Source organism: Xyrauchen texanus, chromosome 35 (genome assembly GCF_025860055.1).
Source record: "Xyrauchen texanus isolate HMW12.3.18 chromosome 35, RBS_HiC_50CHRs, whole genome shotgun sequence".
NCBI classification, from domain to species: domain Eukaryota; kingdom Metazoa; phylum Chordata; class Actinopteri; order Cypriniformes; family Catostomidae; genus Xyrauchen; species Xyrauchen texanus.
Genome location: NC_068310.1, coordinates 36,936,227 through 36,957,505, shown reverse-complemented (window position 1 = coordinate 36,957,505; position 21,279 = coordinate 36,936,227). Strand labels below are relative to the sequence as shown.

General features: G+C 41.3%; 1 protein-coding gene across 1 annotated transcript; it reads right to left on the bottom strand.

The window, feature by feature from the left end:
• Positions 1 to 512: 512 nt before the first annotated feature.
• On the bottom strand, positions 513 to 20,582 carry LOC127629032 (mothers against decapentaplegic homolog 7-like). Its single transcript, XM_052106049.1, has 4 exons — positions 19,306 to 20,582; positions 17,968 to 18,021; positions 14,063 to 14,134; positions 513 to 1,396 (listed from the first exon to the last, which is right to left on the bottom strand). Exons 1-4 carry the CDS (start codon positions 19,763 to 19,765, stop codon positions 858 to 860), a joined length of 1,125 nt encoding a protein of 374 aa, XP_051962009.1. The 5' UTR covers positions 19,766 to 20,582; the 3' UTR covers positions 513 to 857.
• Between the last annotated feature and the right edge of the window lie 697 nt (positions 20,583 to 21,279).

Sequence of the window (21,279 nt, the reverse complement as noted above, 5' to 3'; positions counted from 1 at the left end):
TTTTCTCAGTGAATATTTGCATTTGTGATTAATTCGATTAAAAATTTGAATCGATTGATAGCCTTAAAATAAATATATATTAATTATATTTCTTAAGCAGTATTGAAGGAGTTCCCATGTATACTGGACACTTGTTGACAGTATTTCTGTCACTAACACGTATAACTCTTAATATTGAAATATCGTAAACATTTCTTAGATGTTGAGTTCAAGTGTGTCCAAAGCTTTGACTTGTAGTGTGTATCTACTACAATACTTTTTAGGACATTTCTAAGCCTAGAAATCAACTATTTTCACTAAAAATAACCACGGGAACCCTTCTCCTCTGTCTTTGTGACCACATTAAACAAAACAGTACACTTGAATTTATAAAGATTCAAAGTATAACTTTAGAGCAACTAGGATTTCCACGTCTGATTTAATCCGTTTTTCCATTCTCTTGGCTCAATATCCGTTACTTTGCTTTTACAAGCTACATACAAAGCAAAACCAGCACAAACTCATGTATTTTTTTGTTTTATTTTGGCATGTCTTTGTTTGCATTTATATTAAGCAAAGTGCATCTTTTTCTCATCGACACATTGCACAATACATAAATAACAATGCATATAAAACTTCATATTTACACGTAATAATATATTTATATTTCACATAAAATACATTTTAGCTTCTATTTCACTTAATTAAATCTTAGTCATTCGTTAAACAAGTCAAAGTGAGTTTTCTTTTGTAAAATGTCCTCTGGAGAACCTTTCGCTTCTCAAGAAAACAAAACAATGTAGTCCATAAAAGGTAAGGGCTAGTCCGTCTCCATGGGGATAAAGGAATGGGGGCGTGGTCCAGGGCGAGGCTTGCTGTTATCGGTTATTAAATATGACCTCGAGCCAGCAGGGGCAGCTACCGATGAACTGTCTGGTGTAGCATTGCCCCCAGCCCTTTACAAAACTTATCTGTACGGTAAACCCCGTCCGCGGCTGTTGGCTAAACTCGTGGTCGTTGGGTCGTTGCAGGCTTCCCGCCTTCTCAAAGTCGAAGGCCTTAATGGAAAATCCGGGGAATACTTTATGCACTAGCAGCGTCCGTGAGTCCGGGTTGTCCAGTGTGGCTGACTTGATGAATATCGGATAGCAACTCCGGTTGTACACCCAAACACCATCGGCTTCGCGGCTGAGCTGGATGCCGTAGCCGATCTTGGCCCGAACCATTTGCACGAGTTGACTTTTGTTGTCGGAGGCGAGTTGGCCCAGGCAAAAGCCCGTGCCTTGAGGTAGGTCATAGAAAATGTCCAGAGATGACTCCTGGACGGAGTAGAGGCGTCCAACGCGGGTCTTCTCCTCCCAGTACGCGACTACACACCAGTGAGGCTGTTCGCCATGCTCCTGCAGAGCCAGGGAATCTGAGGAGAGACAAAGAGACAGTTATTAATTGTGCCAGTTTACACAACAGATCTGAATAATTGACTCAAGATAAATTTATTTAATTCTTGCTGGAAAATTCAGGTCTAAAAACATGGTAGCAAGTAACATGATGGTCCAAGATGGTCTAAAAGCTCTCGCTAGTTTTACAAAGATGGCTGACCCGGTTGAAAACGGGTCCACCAGCCCGTAGTCCAGCTGATCAACCATCTACACAAGCTAATGGCCATAAAAGACCAACATGGACCAAGCTTGACCAAGATGGTCTACCAAGTAGAAACCAGGTCCACCAGCCGGAAGTCCAGCCGATCAACCATCTAGACAAGCTAATGGCCATAAAAGACCAACATGGACCAAGCTTGACCAAGATGGTCTACCAAGTACAAACCAGGTCCACCAGCCGGTAGTCCAGCTAATCAACCATCTAGACAAGCTAATGGCCATAAAAGACCAACATGGACCAAGCTTGACCAAGATGGTCTACCAAGTACAAACCAGGTCCACCAGCCGGTAGTCCAGCTAATCAACCATCTAGACAAGCTAATGGCCATAAAAGACCAACATGGACCAAGCTTGACCAAGATGGTCTACCAAGTAGAAACCAGGTCCACCAGCTGGTAGTCCAGCTAATCAACCATCTAGACAAGCTAATGGCCATAAAAGACCAACATGGACCAAGCTTGACCAAGATGGTCTACCAAGTAGAAACCAGGTCCACCAGCTGGTAGTCCAGCTAATCAACCATCTAGACAAGCTAATGGCCATAAAAGACCAACATGGACCAAGCTTGACCAAGATGGTCTACCAAGTACAAACCAGGTCCACCAGCTAGTAGTCCAGCTGATCAACCATCTAGACAAGCTAATGGCCATAAAAGACCAACATGGACCAAGCTTGACCAAGATGGTCTACCAAGTAGAAACCAGGTCCACCAGCTAGTAGTCCAGCTGATCAACCATCTAGACAAGCTAATGGCCATAAAAGACCAACATGGACCAAGCTTGACCAAGATGGTCTACCAAGTAGAAACAAGGTCCACCAGCCGGTAGTCCAGCTAATCAACCATCTAGACAAGCTAATGGCCATAAAAGACCAACATGGACCAATCTTGACCAAGATGGTCTACCAGCTGGTAGTTGAGCTGATCAGCCATCTAAATGCTTGACCAAGATGGTCTACAAGGTTGAATACTGGTCCGATTGATCAACCACCTAAACTAACGACCATAAAAACCAACTTAGACCAAGAATACCTCCCATATAGAACCAGGTTCACCATCTCTTAGTTGAGCTGATCGACCATGCAAAGTAATGACTATAAAAGACCAACTTAGACCAAGATGGTCTACAAGGTTGAATCATGGTACACCTGATCAATCATCTAAACAAGCTAATGACCATATTGACCAAAAATTGACCAAGCTGGTATAACCAGGTCCTCCAAATTGTTGCAACCATCTAGACAAGTTTGGAACAACAAATGACCCACTGGGAGTAGTAAGAAACCATATAAAACCAACTACCATCAGAAACTGGTTTTAGCTAGAGTTTCCAAAATGGGTAAAGTTGAATAAAGAGAGTTGTCATGAAAGGAAAGAGACAGAGAAGGAAACTTGAGTGAAAGGAATGGAGATAAAACCATAATAAGTGACTAGATAAGACAGGCGCTCTTTAGCACAATAAGGAAAACAGACAAGTACACACACAACTGCATGCGTGCCATCAGCCCAGGAAAACTCTCCTGAGCTCTGCCAAACATATCTTGCATCCTTAATTTCAGCGTTCTGGAGCGCCGGAATGCCAGGAATCTGCCGCCCCGCACAGAGCAGCGCCACTGGCCTCCAGCGCCTGTTTACATTAGCAGCGCTGCTTATCATCTGTCTGACCGCCTTAGTTCCTTACGCCAGCTAGAACAATTTTCTGACATCAACAGTACAATAAATCAGCCCCAATCACTGAGATTCGACTCGACAGTTCCTCCGTCAACGCCCATTCTGAGAGCTTAATTGGTGATGTCACAATGCCCTTTAATACATTACAAAACAGCTCTCTCTCTCACACAGATCTGATTGCACTTACATTTCTGAAGGGGCTACAACCATCTCCCAACCATAACGTGACTTCATAATGCAACAACTTATTACGTAAAATGTTTTTGTCCAAACAAGCCACAGCAAGCTGGAATGTAGCTCATTCCACAGTGATGGTTTAAAATGGTTTAATGGTTTAAAATCCCTCTCCACATAGATATACATGAAGCATCAAATATGTTCAGCTTAGCTACGATTTTGGTGCTTTGCGCCAGAGTTTCACTTTCGGTGCGCACACAAAAATAACTTAATTGTGAAAACTTTCACGCAAAGACGGGGGAAAAGGGGTTCAACTCCCAGTCTCCAATACCCATTTAGACTCTTTCTGTCTATCCTGCTGCTCTTTAATCTTAGACAGGGTGAGTAGGCAGTAATTTAGCTGCGCGGTTAATTACGCGTTAGCCCAGACTTGCTCTATGACTGGAATAGGTAGAGCCTTCATTACAACCCTTGTTTGGATATGGTACCATGGTACCACTGTGTTTTTGGAGACCGTCATGATGGTAAAGTACCTTGAAGTGCCACGGTATATGAATAATAAATGTATACTTCCGTTTTCCACGTAATACTGTTTCCTTACGCAAGTAAACCCACAACAAAATGTTAAGCGCGGTGTCTTCTGTTGCTATGTGCCAGACAGATGCTATCTTCGTCTTGATAGGCGACTAGTTTGAACAGCGAGCAAACCGGAGTAACACGCACTCGTGAAGACATGTTGTTCTGATCACCACATGTGGCCCAATCAAACGGAGAGAGCATTACACACTGATTACCAAAGATCACCCAGATTACTGCACACACGGTCAAAAAACAAATCGTAATTTGAATGGTAAAACACGGTAAAAATACTACAGTAATAACAACGTTAATTGGTTAACGGTTAGTTACCCGGTACATTTTTATATATATATAAACTGGCATTAAAATTACGTTCCGTAAAGCCTGAAATGTACATTTAAATTACCGTAAATTTAACAGGATTTATAAATTTTTTTGCAGTGCAGGTAAATGTAAGTATGTGTGTGTGTGTATATAAGTTGTGGATTTACTACCGTACTGGTGTGGCGTCTATGTGTCGGTCAGTTGGGTGACCACAGTGTCACCCCGACTGACATGGTGACAGCCAGACGCAAAGAGTGTCCCGAAATAGAGTGTGCAACATGACACACACAGTCCTGGATCATGTCTACTGTAGACTGTAAAAAATGGACATCCTGAATTTTGTTAATCCAAATGCTCTCTCTCCGGCTGTCTTTCTTTCCTAACCTTCCTCTTCCGTCTCTGCCTTTCTAGCTCTACTGGGATTTGGGAATAGCAGGAATTCAACGAATCCTGTTCCTTAACGATTCTCTCTCTCTCTCTCCTCCCCCTTAGAAGTTCCTTTGTGTCATTCTCTCCTTTAAGGGGACAAAACACACAGACACACACACACACACACACACACACGTGTCTTTGTTTGCAACTGAACTGAAGTCAAATCTCCATTTAGAGCTTTACTGCCTCAGGTAACAAACCATCACACCGTCCTTCCTCTGTCCACACTGGCTCCCTTTGGTCTGAGCGCTCAAATACCACACACACACACACACACACACACACACACACACACACACACAACACGGTGGCTAAAGTTTTCAAAGTACGTCAGGGCAGTTTTCCCTTTTAAGGAGACTTTGCTTTTTAAACAGCCACTTTGTACATCAAACAGGAAAAAAAATAAGGCCGACAAAAGCATCTGGACTTCTAATGTAATCACACACATACACAGAGTCACTGAGCAGTCTGGAAAAGTTAATGATTATTTCTGTCTGTCTCCACACACACACACACACACACACACACACACACACACACACACACTTGAGGAAAGTCAATGTTTTAATTGATCGGTTCGAGTCTGGCAGAGTTCACGGGAGGCGTCAGTCTCTTTTACGACCAGGCAGCATTCTTCTCCTCACAGAGAGAGAAAGTGTGTGTGTGTGTGTGTGTGTGTGTGTGTGTGTGTGTGTGTGTGTGTGTGTGTGTGTGTGTGTGTGTGTGTGTGCGTGTGTGTGTGCGTGGCTTCGGGTTCAAATGAGCGGCACGCCTGCTGGAGGATGCATGAAGTCAGGGGTCAGAGGTCGTGGGGGGGTGGGTTGCTTTAGTTCCTAAACCTAAGCCTCTAATGACAACAAAACAGTGACGGCCGCAACAAGATATTTGAACTCAGTCAGGACTGAACAACACACAAGCGCAAGTACACAAACAGGCGTTACAGTGGCGGAAACAAGCCTCAGTCCTCAAGGGGGCGATAGAGTTACCATGTTTTTTAAGAGACCAAACTGTGGTTCTTTTATTAAATGTAATGAATAACATTAGGTGGAGTGGTGGTGGCGTAGTGGGCTAAAGCACAGACATTGTAATCAGAAGGTTGCTGGTTCAATCCCCACAGCCACCACCATTGTGTCCGTGAGTAAGGCACTTAACTCCAGGTTGCTCCGGATTGATGCGTCTGCCAAATGCATTAATGTAAATGTAAGGTTTAAAGCACGCAGGTTCTAGCAACGCAAGCTCGATTTTATGTGTAACTGTGTTCCAAAATGTGTCAGAAAGCAATTTGTGATGCACATTTTGGGATATCGCATTAACAATGCAGGATGGAAACCCTAAAATGCTTATAAAAGTATATTAAGTTCTATATTAATATATTCGTAAATATGTTTACAAAGTAGCTTATAAACATTTTTATGGAATAATTGCATGCACGTACAATTTTTTATGTGCATTTTGGGGTTTGCATCCAGCATTTTTTATGCAATATCCCAAAATGTGTAATTGGAATCCCAGCTAATGTAAACCATAGTTGCGTTACAAATTGCGTCCGGACACATATTGGAACGAAATGATGCATAAAATCGAGCTTGCGTAGCTAGAATTGATTACGTTCATGTACTATAAACTATTTGACTGCCAGGATATTTATGCTTCGTCATGCAAAATCTCCAACTAAACAAACCCGAGGCAAAGCCTTCTGATGTGCATGTCAGTTATGGCTGTATAAATATGATCTTTTCCCTCAGGCATCAATATCTTAGACAACACAATCTCACAATCAGCAGAGATATGCAGAGAGACAGACAGACAGAAATGTTTGGCTGAGCTTCTTTGTTTGGAAGTCAATAAAGGAAACTGCCAATTAGAGCGAGAACATTACACACACACACACACACACACACACACACACACACACACACACACACACACACACACACACACACACACATAACTCCGGAAAACCTGCAATACACAGGAAATACTTTGTCCTCCATTGTGCAGAAATACGAGGATCAGTCGTTAGCAGACCGCTCAGATTTCACAAGATATTGGTTGGTTTACTGTATAGTGTACTTTCATTCATAGGTGTGTCAAAACAAAGAACACATCTGTTTATGACATCATTAAGCATAGCATACCGGGGTCAAAGTTCAGCGATACTCTCTTCACCAATAAAAGCCACCGTCTCCGCTCGTGGACAATCACGGCGTCAAACAAAAATGAACGGTTGTCTCCAGTTTCACTCCTTCTAATGATATCATCAACGTTCGCCCGCGCGGCTCACTGTGGCGTTCCAACACACATCCTTGGACTCACGGTGGTCAAAACGGAATAACTACCATCATTGTTCCGATTCCAGGATGTTAAAAATCACCGTGGGAACCAAACTGATGTGCTTGTGTGTGTGTGTGTGTGTGTGTGTGTGTGATACTTTAGGCAACCAGTTAGGCCAGTTGAGTGGAGACACCTTTGTTTAGTTTTTTCTTGTTTAGACAGGAATTAATTATAATCTGAATTTCAATCACACATACACCGGCAAACAAAACAACAGCAGCCAGTCAGACCGGCATTGACAAAAAAAATCATGTGTAAGCTTGAGAAAACATCCCGCCTGTCTGTCTCTCTGTTAAGGTAATCAATTAGGTTGTGGTTTAAGGACATTTTTGTGGTTGGAGGTGTCTGTCTCATATGTACGCTGGCAACTTTGCAGTGTTGTCATTGTAAATGAATGCTTCCATGTTCCTCTTTAAGCTGATTTGTACCCTTGTGTTTAGCCACGCCTGGTGAAATGGATGAAGAGGAGAAATTAATCAAGACACCCAGACAAGTAGCTTGGCCCCAGCATTGTAAGGGGAATTACCTTTTATGTTTTGCACCAATGAAAAGCACCAAAAAGTATCCGTACTTCGAAATACATCGTCAAACGAAGTTGCTCTGGGCGGCTTTGGACATTCAAGTAGCTGCTCTTGTGTCGTTTTCTTGAAATGTTTTCTTTCCGCTTCGCGGGGGCGAGCTGGAGGCCCTACCCAAGGCTTGAGGATATTTCCTCCGAGGAATGATGTCATTTCCTGTGCTGCCCTTTCCTCCTTGGCTAACCCAAACAACCCCGGAATGAGCCAGGAGGTTGTCACGGCAACCGCATGCTTTTTTGGCCGCTTGTAGGCCCCTTGAGTGGGGGATTGCAGTCTTTTAAGAGACCTAAAGCCCTGGTGGGGTCTTTCAACTCAAACACTCCTGCAAAGTTTCTAAAGGCCTGATTGTGGATTGACGGAAATGTTTCAAGAACAGCGTAACGCCAGGCGTGACACAAGAGGTTTTCAGCATTGCAGTCATTTTCCCCGTCCTCTCTGAAAGCGAAATATAGCACAAAGGGGCAAATTCACAGTCAATAAGAACATATTTGGTGTGAAATATACAACTATGAGGAGCAGGATTTTGGACCAGTGATTTAATGTGTGCAGAGATACAGAGACCACACAAAGAAAACAGAAACCAAACGACTGACAAATTGGCTTTCCATGACTTTAGAAGGACTTGGTTCGGGAAAACTCAAATTAAAAGACACTTTTTATTGATTGCTACTGATTGTGCAAAGGGCGTTTCAATGTGTGCAGAGATGACACCAACAAAATGGAGTTGCACGTCACTTGACACACTTGATTTGGACGAAACTCAGATGAGAAAAACAACTTGTATTGATTGCCATTTTTTTATTGGCCAAATGACGTTTCATTTTGTGCGGACATTGCACGACACGGCGAAATCAGAAACCAAGCGGCCGACAAAATGGCATTGCACGTCTTTTGATGCAATTCGTTTGGGAGAACTCAAAATAAAAGAAACGTTTTTTTGTGTGCACAAATGGCACGGAAATATCAAGTATGATACGCCGAAATCAGAAACCAAGCGGCCGACAAAATGGCATTGCACGTCTTTTGATGCAATTCGTTTGGGAGAACTCAAAATAAAAGAAACGTTTTTTTGTGTGCACAAATGGCACGGAAATATCAAGTATGATACGCCGAAATCAGAAACCAAGCGGCCGACATAATGGCATTGCGCCAGGCGTAAGACACTTTTGATGCAATTCCTTTGGGAAATCTCAAAATAAAAGAAACTGCTTTTTTATCATGGAAAGGGTGTTTTAATGCGTGCAGAAATATCATCCGCGCATGACACGCTGAAATCAGAAAACAAGTGGCCGACAAAATGGCATTGCACGTCTTTGATGCAATTCCTTTGGGAAAACACAAAATAAAGGAAACTACTTTTTTTGCACAAATGGCGCTTCAATGCATACGTAAATATCAAGTATGATGCTCCGAAATAATGATGGGTATTTCGGCTCTTTTGGCTCCCAAACGGCTCTTTAAAAAAATATGTTATGTATATTTTCCAAGTCAAACAGTTTGTGATAGTTTGACTATAATTGATGAATTCTTATTAAATGAAATCATACTCGACTTTAACCACAATGTATTTAAATGCAAATGTTTAATAGCATTCTTTCATAACAAACCAATGCATTTTTAAAGTGTAGCTTTTTATCGTACATAATCAAAGTGCATATAAATCTAACCATTCAAAACTAATACAGTCTGAACAGCATAATAGACAGGGCCGCCGATGGCCAAAATGATGCCCTACGTAGAGGTCCAAGGGTTCCCTGAACTAGGTAGGGCGGGTAGGCGATCGTCCGTGTTCCACAACTGCTTTCGGGTCCTTGAATAACGTATAGTGTTTGAGTAAGAGCCGGTGGACTTTCTGGAGCCCCCCTAGGGTAAGATGGTGCCCCCTAGGGTAAGATGGTGCCCCCTATGCAGACTGCGTAGTATGCGTGTAGCTAGCGGTGGTACTGATAATACAATATTGCACCATATCAAAGAAACAATTTGCATGTAAAAAGGATGCTATTTCACATGTGCATTTAAAGTATTAACTATTTTAATGTATATAAACAAAGTGCATATAAATGTAACATGAATACAGTCTGAACAACATAATAAGTTGGCTCCGCCCTCCCTCACGCATCTTTGGTTCATTGGTTGACACCACGTGATTGACAGGTACAACAGGTGAGGCTGTTAGTCTGAGCAGACCGTGTGCACTTGAGCATTTAGGCCTGTATTATTTTATTTATTTTCCATTCATAATTCGGCTCTTCTGATATGCGAGCCGGCTCCCAACGTTCACCTACAAGAGCCGACTCGTTCGCGAACGACCCGTCACTGCTCCGAAATCAGAAACCAAACGACCGACAAAATGGCATTGGAAGTCTTTTGATGCAATTCGTTTGGGAAAACTAAAAATAAAAGTAACTACTGACAAAATGGCATTGCACTTATCTTGATGCATTTGGTAAGGACAAAACGTTATTTTTTTAATTGCACGAAAAACAACATAAAATTGATTCTGTGCTCTCAATATAGGCAATGGAAGTGATTTAGTATGTCATGCTTGCGGTATAGACAGGTTCGCCGCTTCGAAAGAGCGTTGTAGTTTGATTGTGTCATGACATACGCTCTCAGTGTAGACACAGTGAGTGTCTCCGTGACTGAGAGGTTAGTCAATTTACTCACTGGTGTCAGGCGTGTATTTGCGACCACAGATAGAGGCCAAAGGAGTACACGGGTCAATTCAGTGGCGTTTGAAAGCATGGAGAGCCGATTAGACCCCCAACCGCACACTTCCCGCAACACCCACAAACATTAAAGACACAGGATGCCTTGTCTCGGGTTGAGTCACCGTACCTGACTCTAAATATAACCATGCGAGCGGTTTCACACACATATAAACATCTTATGATCTAAGAATACATCAGTGGCGTATTGTATTTAGGATAGGATCTGATTAGGTATGTTACTCTACATTGTAATTCTCTATATGACAATAAAGTCACATTAAGATGCCTGAGATTATGACAAAAAACTACAACAGTCCTGTAACAGAAACCCCTTTTATCTCACTCTACCTGTCTGTCTCGATGGCAACTGGCTCAGAGAGTTTAGTCATATTAGTGTTAACGTCTTACCAACTTCAGACTGACCAGGACAAACAACGCTCAGACTCTCATCCAATAATCCCAGACACACACACAGAGTCACAATGGGGGAGGGTCTCTTGTTTGCCTTCTTAAGACTGCTGATAATTATAAAAATGAGTCCATGTCCAAAGTTATGGCTGTTTAAGTGACTCTAGTTTAATACGTCGTTTTAAGTCCTAGTTTATGGCCAAGCGTAAACTGGTAGGTTAGTTTTCCGAACACGCAAAGGGTAAAATGCAGGTTTCGTGTTCAGCGTTTTCCACTCACAAGAAGCCAAACAACCTCTGGCCAAACAAATCGGTAACAAACTGTTCTGTTTGTGGTCACTGTGTGATAACTGAAGAATTTAATCATGCTTTCGAGACTGCCAAATACGAAGCGTACAACTTTACACCAGTCGCTACTATCAAATCTCTCTCTGATTGTCTTACTGTCTACCCAGTGTTGATCTCGTCAACGCAATTTCTCACGAAAACGCTCTTTGGTGAAGGCTATTTTTTATTCTGTTAATGATAACGAATACAAGACAAAAAAGGCCCATCAAACGAATACCTGTTGACACTGTTGATGGGTTAAGAATGTGCAACTTGCATTGGGAATTCGCTTTTTCTGTAAAAACACGCTACACGCGATATAATATCCTTAATTGGCTAAAACACTGGAAATTAATAATAGTCTCTTAAGCATGAATTCAGAATAGAAAGTTGCTAATACTTCAGTATATTCATTATATGTTGTTTATTATTATTTCAGGAGCTTTTCACAAGGACGGTTTAAAAACTGTGAAATGTTTATGCATTCTTCCAAATGTTTGAATATTTGATCAAAGTTTTTCGCTCAATGGAAATATGCCATTTTTTTATATTAAATAATTCAATTACCCAAAACAATGGCTTGACTGCACCTCTACTATGATGAATTGTTTTTTATAATTTCTGATTTCAAAGTAATTTTGATATCTGGGGATTAATGGTCAAAAAGTGTTGTGGTGCAACTATCCATAGGAATCCGAAATTCTTGAAATAAGAAATTTTGACACGTGCAGTGCAAAATAACTAATAAATAAATATCATTATTTCCTAAAAAAAAAAATTTGCTTTAAAAGATCGTTAATATATGAAAAAAAAATGGCCCTCTAAATCAGTCATGTGGTGTAACTAACATGCAGGTAGCCATTCTGTTTTCACGCGACCACAAAAAAACAACGTTATGGTGCGTTCACAAACAACGCGAAGCGAGCGTTTCGTGTGGCGTGATTACATGCATACTCAATGCGAATAGACGCGAATGAAGCGAACGGCGTGACTCGATCATGCGAAATCGCTGTATTCTCGCGAGTTTACATTTTTCAACACGAGCGATAAATCCGCATGACGCGTTGTCGCGAAAGTCTATCAGCATTGAGATCGTCCGGATGTCACTGACGTACTGCCATAGTAGCAGAAGAAATCTGGAAGCTTGTAGCGGTGTGTCGGCACCCGGAATTGTACGATTGAGACCGGACGAATAAAGACATCGTTAGGAGGAAAGTGAGCGAGGAAGTTGGACTACCGCGTAAGTTCTGAAAATATGCGCGTCTACTTGATTCCAGCTATTGGTTGAACTTTACTATGAACCAAGTCGTAGAAGCCCCGCCTCCTGTCCTTTTCCGGAAGAGAAGGGGGAATACTCGCGGGTTCGCGTTACTCCAGCGGTCATACTATATATAATCCAGCGGTCAATCTCGCGTGAATTCTTCGCGTTGTATGTGAACGCACCATTAGACTCTTAAGTAAAAAATAAAAATACAAAATAAAAAATGTAAAAAATTACAAATATTTTTTTAAAAGATAAAAGGTCTACAAAATTGGTGTGTTCTAAAATATATTTCAAAATATGGTTAATTTTTATCACCTCTGACTACCTTATTTGTCAATGACCCTTTTGTCATTTTGCTAAAATATGTTATTTACGTCGACTAATATTACATCCCATTTCAGTCCGAGTAGAACTGACCAAAATGAATGAATACGACATGAAATATTGACTAAATGTTACAATTTTTCGTCAATAGACCAAAACAAAAAAAACTGTCGTTCTCTGCCCATCTCACCGTCTACCCACCCGTCTCACTCTGCCTGACCTTATTCTCGGCATGTCTTACTTTCTGCCTGTCTCACTCTCTCTGTCTTTCACTTCATGAAAAGGGCAGAAGAGTGAATTAGACGGTCAGAGAGACACATTGAATGGGAGCGTTCTTGTGTGTGTGATCTGACTTTTCTTCCTCTGCCAGAAAATCTACTTGTTCTCCTCCTCCTCATCCCTCCTTCTCTCTCTGAGCTTCATTCTCTCACTCCGGCAGGACAAACACACACCTCAGTGGGAGAGCTGACGAACGAGTGAACGAGAGAGAGAGATGAGGGGGTTTAAACCTAGAAGTGTGTATGTGCGTATGGGGAGAAGAAACGAGGAGCAGTTTGTTTGCTGTATGTCGTACAGGAGCAATTGTTCTTTCATCCTGCACACACACACACACACACACACACACACACACACACAAAATAAATGCTGGGGCACCTTCACGCTGGAGGCCAGTGAAGGGGAGCTACATACGCACGCACGCACACACACACCGTCTCTGACTAACCCAGGGCGCTCACACACTCCGCTCTGAGCACTGTACTTTTAACGTGTGTTTATGTAGCGCTTCCATCATTTAACCGTTGTTATCTGAAAACCCATCTAAAGACCCCTCTCACACACACACTCCACCCAGCACTGAATTAAACACCACCATAAAAACCCTTTAAAGTCCCAATAATGAGAAACATCTGTATGCAGGAACCAGCCTAGACCAAAGAAACATCCTCCCTCTCTCGACCAGCTTCTCTCGTAAACACATTTGAAGAACTCAGAATCAGAATAGAACATGTATAAAACACTAGAGACTGATAATCGGTTTGACCGATATTTTTAACCGATATTTACGGCAATAAAGTTATTTCATAATGTGACCAATTGCAGACCAGCACATTCAATGACACAATATAAGACGTGAAAAGTGGGCGTTTCATACCAGAATGGAGCCAGAGTTGAGGCCACGCCCACACTGATTTATTTTTAGTTTACGCCTTTCATCCACACTACAATGGTGTTTTCCTCTCCTTAAAAGCGGAGAACGAAACAGGAAGTGATAAAGAGAAGATGATATTGAGCTCTTACCAGAGAACCCCACAGGGGCCGAATACGTCGTTCCCCCAGTTTCAGTGGAAGCGGGCACAGAACCTGGAGAATCTGCAGAGAAAGAGAGTGATAGCTGTCAGTCACAGGGGTAAAAGACCTGATTGGCCCGTGTAACATGGTGATATTCAAAACAGATCATCTTCCTTTTGGATAAGCATTTAAAACATGACTGTGATGAGGAGGAGCACGTGGCCGGGCCGGGAGTATGCACGGCTGGCGCAGAGTTGCCCAATGTGGGAGAGGGATAAAGGAGGAGCCGGGGACGCCAGAGAGAGAGAGAGAGAGACACACACTCTCACTCTCTCTTCCCCTCGCTCTCTCTCTGTCTCTCCCGCTCGCTCTGTCTCTTCCCCCTCCCCTCATCCTACCCAGGTTCCCAGGAGGTGGGGAAGACCTACTCCAACCCTCCTCAGCTTGATTTGGGGGTGGGGGTATGTAACGAGGAGGAGGGCATGGCTAGGCCGTGAGGATGCACGCCTGACACTTTTGGAAGATAAATCATGTCATATGAGATGGCTGAAAGAAACAATTCTCCAAACTTAATTAAATGGATGGATGTTTCTACAAAGGCAACAACTCTATGCACTGCACAAATTACACTCCTCATGAGACTCGACTCACAATTTAATCAGACAGGTTGTCGTTAGCATGTTGCTACGCTAACAATGTGATACTCTAATAAGCATGAAAATACATAGCACACAAAATGAATGGGTAAAAATGTCCATCGCTATGTATAAATTACATAAGAATATTTATAATCTACACTTTTTTTTGTACTCTTCCACCATCTTTGATTCATTCATTTTTCTATTCATTATTTGCAACGAATAACTGCCTTAAAATGTGGCCTTAGAAGGCAGCATACAAATTTTAAAATGCTGTCCAGGTAGGCAGCTCACTAGGTTTTGGAACGGAGCCTTTGAATTTGTTAACGGTGCTTATACGACTTTCTCAAACGCGCCTTTCTTTGTCATTATAAGGGCATTAGCTATTAGCATGAACGCTTTATAATAGCATTGCAAACTCTTTTCTCTCATTTGTGTTTCACTGATTAAGAGCTTAAAGGGATTGATATGCAAATACGTTAACACCAACGACCGGCTCCTCGCGCCTTACTGTCAACAATGTGTGAACGTGGCTGACAGTTACCACGGTGATAGACACGTGTGTGAAGGTTACTGACAGACTTGACGTGATCACAGAGATGTAGTCGCTCAGTGTTAATAAACGTACCCCATATACACACTTTCACAAACACACACACACACACACACGCGGGCAACCGACTTCATAGAATCATGCCTAAAAGCGAAAAATAACTTCCTCTGGGCGTTGAGTGTCACTCTCTCTTTCAGTATGGCTGCTATTGTTCTCTGTCACTCGTCCAAGAGCTGTCCGCGGCTAATGGAAGTGTATGTGTGTCCGCGCAGGAAATGTCCTCCCCAAATTGGCTTTCCTGTTCTCCACCACGGCGCCTCTCACTCATTCCCTCTCTCTCTCCCCCTCGCTCCGAAAACCCAAAAAGTGATTCATAAAATAAGAATGACTCAAATAGTGGGAGCCAATTTTGTCAAAGCTGTTCCCACACACACATCGGTTTTTATTTTATTTTATCCATGTTATAAACATTACCAGTTTCACAAGAGTGTTTGGGTCTAAAATTCGTCCAAATTAGGGATGTGTGAAATTACCAAAATCACAGTTCGAGTCATTTTATGTCATGGTGACAGTATAGATCACGATATAGTTCACTGTTAAACCTTAACATGCTTTTTGCCCACCGTAACATACTTGCAACACTATTTTCAGATAGTTAGTGTAAATAGCTGATTACAGTAAGCTACTGCCATTGCAATCTACAGTTATTTACCGATTACTATAAAACCATCACAGTAAAAATAGAAATTGTAGATTAACTAGCTGTAATTGTCAGGGTTTAGGAATACTAAAAAGAATATAATGAGCACAAAGACAAATTCACCATTGTGGGTTCTGCAACTGTATATACAATTACAGAAATTTGCTGTAATTAACTGGATAAAAAGTAATGTACTGTAATTAATAACAGTGAATCCACATACATTTAGCATATTACAGTTAAATACTGTTTGATGATATTACAGTGATTATATGTCCATTTTACAGTTATTTATATGGTAAACTACAACAAGTGAGCTAACGGTGTTATTTTTGCAGGAAATTCAACCTAGTAATGTTTACATCTCAAATAATGTCTTTTTTGTATAATCCAGTGAGTTAAATATTTTACAATGGCATTTTACCATATTTGTTTGCTTTTTAATTATTATATTGTAACTCAATGGACACAAAAAAAAAATCTATCTATTCTATAAATCTATCATATGATTGGATTAGCAATATTTGAAGCCATTTTGAAATAGCAACATTATTTGAAAACCGTAAACAACCAACAAATAAGTGACAACAACACAAGTCGCAACATACCAAAATAAAATTGTGCCCATCATAAAAAAGAAAACCTTTTTAATCTGATAGAGCCGGATAAACACAATTTGCCAAATATCTCTCTCTCTCTCTCTCTCTCTCTCTCTCTCTCTCTATAAAGGTTTAAATGTTATAGATAAATGTCTACGTTAATGTCACGGTACATCCGGTCATACCGATCAGTCCTGGTCCAAATCAACGCTGAGAGAATTTAAAAATAGACACTTTGATTTCCATCACAGTTCAAGCATTCTGGGCTAAATTTCTCAAGTATGTTCTGGGTAACTGGTGCTGTTTGAGTGAAAAGGTGAGGACCTTTGGCCCGGATAAAGTAGGATTATTACTCGAGCGATCGGCAGGAAGCTTCATCCAGGACTCTGCCAAACACAACACGCTTTCGACGTTGCTTATCTGAAGTGAATATACAGGACATACTTATGCAGCAAGCAGAATTATGGGTAGAGAGACAGAGAGTGCTCAGAGGAAAGAGGCAAAGCGACACTTCCAAAACCGCAGATTAATTCAGCAGATAAATCAAGCGTTTCCTTTATGTGATCCACATTTCCCAGTTACAGCTCAACCCTGCAGCCAAACATTCAGACAGACTGATCTCCTCCCTCTCCAAAAGTGGCGTTTGGCACCGTGCCATCTTATGACAGGGCACAGGCATGACAGCTTCATTCTATCCAAACTAAATCATAACATATCACAGTCCGAGTCTATCACACACCAACACAGCAGACATTTGGCATTTCATACACTCATAAAGTTTCAGATCTATTTAATTAAGACAGCAAAAAATTAAATGAACTACTCTAGGGCCATTACGATTTTTTTGTACATTTTGACATTGTTCATGACAGTTGTGCACATTTTTGCCCACCCTCCACCCATTTTCATTACAGCATTGCAAAAAAAGTATGGTAATTATGGAATTCAAATTACCGTAATTATATAATTTCACTTGCAAAGTATTTATGCTTCATAGTCATTCTCCCGTGGTACTACCATTCATTTTCGCCAAATTGTATATTGAAAATCGTTTTACAAATGCACCTTTTTTTATTGTATTACAGTAAAAACATGACTTTGTTATGGTTATGAAATGTCAAAGTAGTAGAAATAAAACATATGGCATGTTAAGTTTATGAAAGTTAGGGGGTAAAATGTGCTCAAAATAACGCCACAATGCAAGACAATCCTAATGATCCAAAGCGTAGGCTTCGTTTTCTTAATGCAAAATAAAATTGTATATATTTTTTGTACTGATTTGTGGTCAAATATGACCCAAGCCATTTTCTTAACAGGTTTCGATTATGCATGTGCATAATTTATGACATCATCAGAACAAAACTACATCAAGTATGACTGTGTTTAGCTCAGTATGTGCTTATTAATATGAAACTTCAACTTACCAGGTGGTTTAAGAAAATCGGTGGGATATCTTGAGTATGGGGGTGGGGGGGATTCTGGAAAAGAGAGAGAGAGAGGCAGTGAGCGAGTGGAGATGTGGGCTGATGATAAGAGCTGGCATTCTCTGGGAAAAGTGTTTGTGTAGTGCTGAGGGTTACAGGCAGGACAGCTCTGATAAACACAGAGCCTCCTGGCGCCAGACTCCACACACACACACACACACACACACACACACACACACACACTGCAAACTAACTTCAGTGGGAACACACAGGGGCCTCCAGTGGGTCTCACAAGAACAAGCACAGACTGGATGAACAGCTGTAAAATCGGCCGCTTTGAAAGCAGAAACAGAACTTCTATCACTGTGTAAGAAATTCTCACCTGTAAAACTACAATTAAACTCTCAATTTGATGCAACTGCTGGTTCATTTAAAAATTCAGGACTAGATGTCGTAAGCTACTACATATGAACACGAACAAACAATGCAAATAGAGCACATCAGGTTGAAATATTAATACATATTTGCGTGCTATTTATGCCAAAGAGATTTCTGATATTTCTGATTTATTTAATTGTTTTTTCAGTATAAATGATCTTACACTATAGGCTAGAGTCTGGATTATATAACATTATATTATGTTTAGGTTTTTTTATGCAGTACTAATAAAAAAATGCAATTTATTTGAACCTTTAGGACTAAAAAAACAAACTTATTTTTTATATGATGACAGTAGAATCAAGAATTCAGGACTAATTATTGAATAACCCGTGCAAATAGACCAAATCAGTTTTATTTATTAGAAATATTCCGTATATAATATACATCACAATAACCATAAAACCTATTTGCCCTTTTATGTGAGTCAAAACTATTTAATTTAATTAATTTTTTATGGAAAAAAGAAAAGGTAATTGTTTCAGTATACATTAATTTACACGATGATTTACTATGTATAAGGCCAAATAATTGTTTGGTTATATTTTCTACTCTGTATTTTTTCTATTATTAAACTGTAATATTACTTATATGTCTTAAAAACACTAAGTATAAGCTGTAAGATATTTTGGAGCACAGATGCAGAATACTTTATCTTATTATGCAATTATTTTTTCCCGCAAGTACACTATATGAGTGTTTTTGTAGTTTTATAAGCACCATTAAGGCTATTTGATATGCACTAGTATACATGACAATGACGTTTAGTTCGAACCCTTCTATGTTTTTCACCATAAAACTATAATTATATATATGGCGCCAAATCCCACTGATTTTCCATATGGTGTTATATGATATGGTGACCATGTAAGATATTTCAGAGCACAGATGATCACATACCGAGCTCACAGAGTCTGCTCATATGATGCGGGTTGCAGCACACGAGCTCCGGGTTGATTTTCCCAAAAGATTCACAGCACGAGAGTCTCTTTAATTGCGAGGAATGCCGGAGGTCCGGCCACCGGAACACCTTGTAGAGCAGCAGCGGGAGCGGGTACGACTGTTCACCCAGTCTGGCGTCCACTTTCCCGGGCATGAGTAAGCAGGGGCTCCGCGCTCCCCCCTTGGACTCCACCGCCTGCAGGAGCACCTCCAACTGCTTTTCTCGGATCTTTTTCAGGATGGAGTAGGTCAGGGCTTTCAGTTCAGCCTCGGTGCTGGGGTTCGGCTTGCCGTCGCTCGGTTTCCCGAGGCAGCAGCCCGCGGTGACCCCGCGCGTCCCGGTGTCCGCGTCGCCCTCCACGGGCGCACGGCTCCTCCAGAGTCGCCGGACGAGCCCCGATCGTTTGGTCCTGAACATGCGGGACGACAAAAGGGTTCCCCGGCTAAAAAACGGCCATTTTGTCCGCAAATCATGAAGATCCCGGGGTCTGAATCCACAACCGGAGAGGAGACGGCGTAGAATCGAAGAGCAGGAGAAGCACAGGCAATCTGTTTCATACGCCAGTCTTTAATATTTCACCAACCAAACCGACACGAATTTAAAAAAATCCCCGTTGAGGTCCAGAAACAACCCAAACTGTTCTCTCGGACTGTCTGCGTTGGTCACAAGCGCCGCTACATTTGCGTTTAATTCCTTAGAAGTGCCACATGAACACTGATGTCACTGAAATGTGCAACAATGTAACATCCATAAAAGCGTTCGATCTTAATCCACACGAAACATCAAGCGTCTAATATTAACGGGTCCTCCGGATACAATAATGCGGCGGATACATTCAAAACCAAATCTGAAGCTCTGATCCAACTGGCACCAGTATAAATATCCACGTCTGACTAGACGGAAAAGATCTTAAACGCGCGAGTTTCCCAGATGAATTCACGCTGTGAAATATTAAAACGGCCGGAGTTATCCACGAATATCCGTTTTCAGATTGTTCCCGAACCATAAATGAGTTCAGTTTCCGAGCCTGGGAAATAACGAGCTATTCGATGGAACTAAATAAGACTGCAAACGAGCAGAACATCTCTCTCTCTCCCCTGTATGTGTGTGTCTCTCTCTCTTTCTCTTCCCCTGTATATGTGTGTCTCTCTCTATCTCTCTTCCCCTGTATGTGTGTCTCTCTCTCTCTCTCCCCCTGTATGTGTGTGTCTCTCTCTCTTTCTCTTCCCCTGTATATGTGTGTCTCTCTCTATCTCTCTCTTCCCCTGTATGTGTGTGTCTCTCTCTCTCTCTTCCCGTGTGTGTGTGTGTGTGTGTGTGTGTGTGTGCTCTCTCTCTGTATGTGTGTGCGTGTCTCTGTCGCTCTCATTGGCGCGCCGCGGGTCATGTGGTTGTCTAGACACCCTGTCGCTTTAAAAAAAAAGAAAAAAAAAGTGATTGTGTTTCGCAAACATGAAACAAAGTAACATTTAACATCATACTGGATACATTTGTCAAAGCGTTTACAAAGTTAAAATGAAGCAGACGACGAGAAGAGATGGAAATGGGTCATGGCTGTATTAGCCATATAATAAAGTCTAATTTGAACCTCACTCTCTCTCTCTCTCTCTCTCTCTCTCTCTCTCTCTCTCACACACACACACACACACACACACGCGCGCGCCAGGTAAGCGCATGAACAAGGCGCTTAAGGATTAGAACACATCAAGAAACCACTTGAGTTGTTGTAGGTACATTTTATTCAGACTGTTATATTTGCATACAAAGATACTGCACTATTTTTTTGAACACTATTTAGAAGATGTAACGAAACAAGTATAGTTATTTAAAACGTATAAACACACACACACACACACACACACATACATTTTTAAATATATTCATAAATATAGTTATTATATTTACAAGCTATTATTATTATTGCTGTATTT

Coding starts and splice junctions, on each gene's coding strand:
- LOC127629032 (XM_052106049.1), bottom strand. CDS start 19,765: ATGTTCAGGACCAAACGATCGGGGCTCGTCCGGCGACTCTGGAGGAGC. Junction 18,022..19,305: donor GAGCAGACTCTGTGAGCTCG/GTATGTGATCAT, acceptor TCTCTTTTCCAG/AATCCCCCCCACCCCCATAC. Junction 14,135..17,967: donor CGATTTTCTTAAACCACCTG/GTAAGTTGAAGT, acceptor CTTTCTCTGCAG/ATTCTCCAGGTTCTGTGCCC.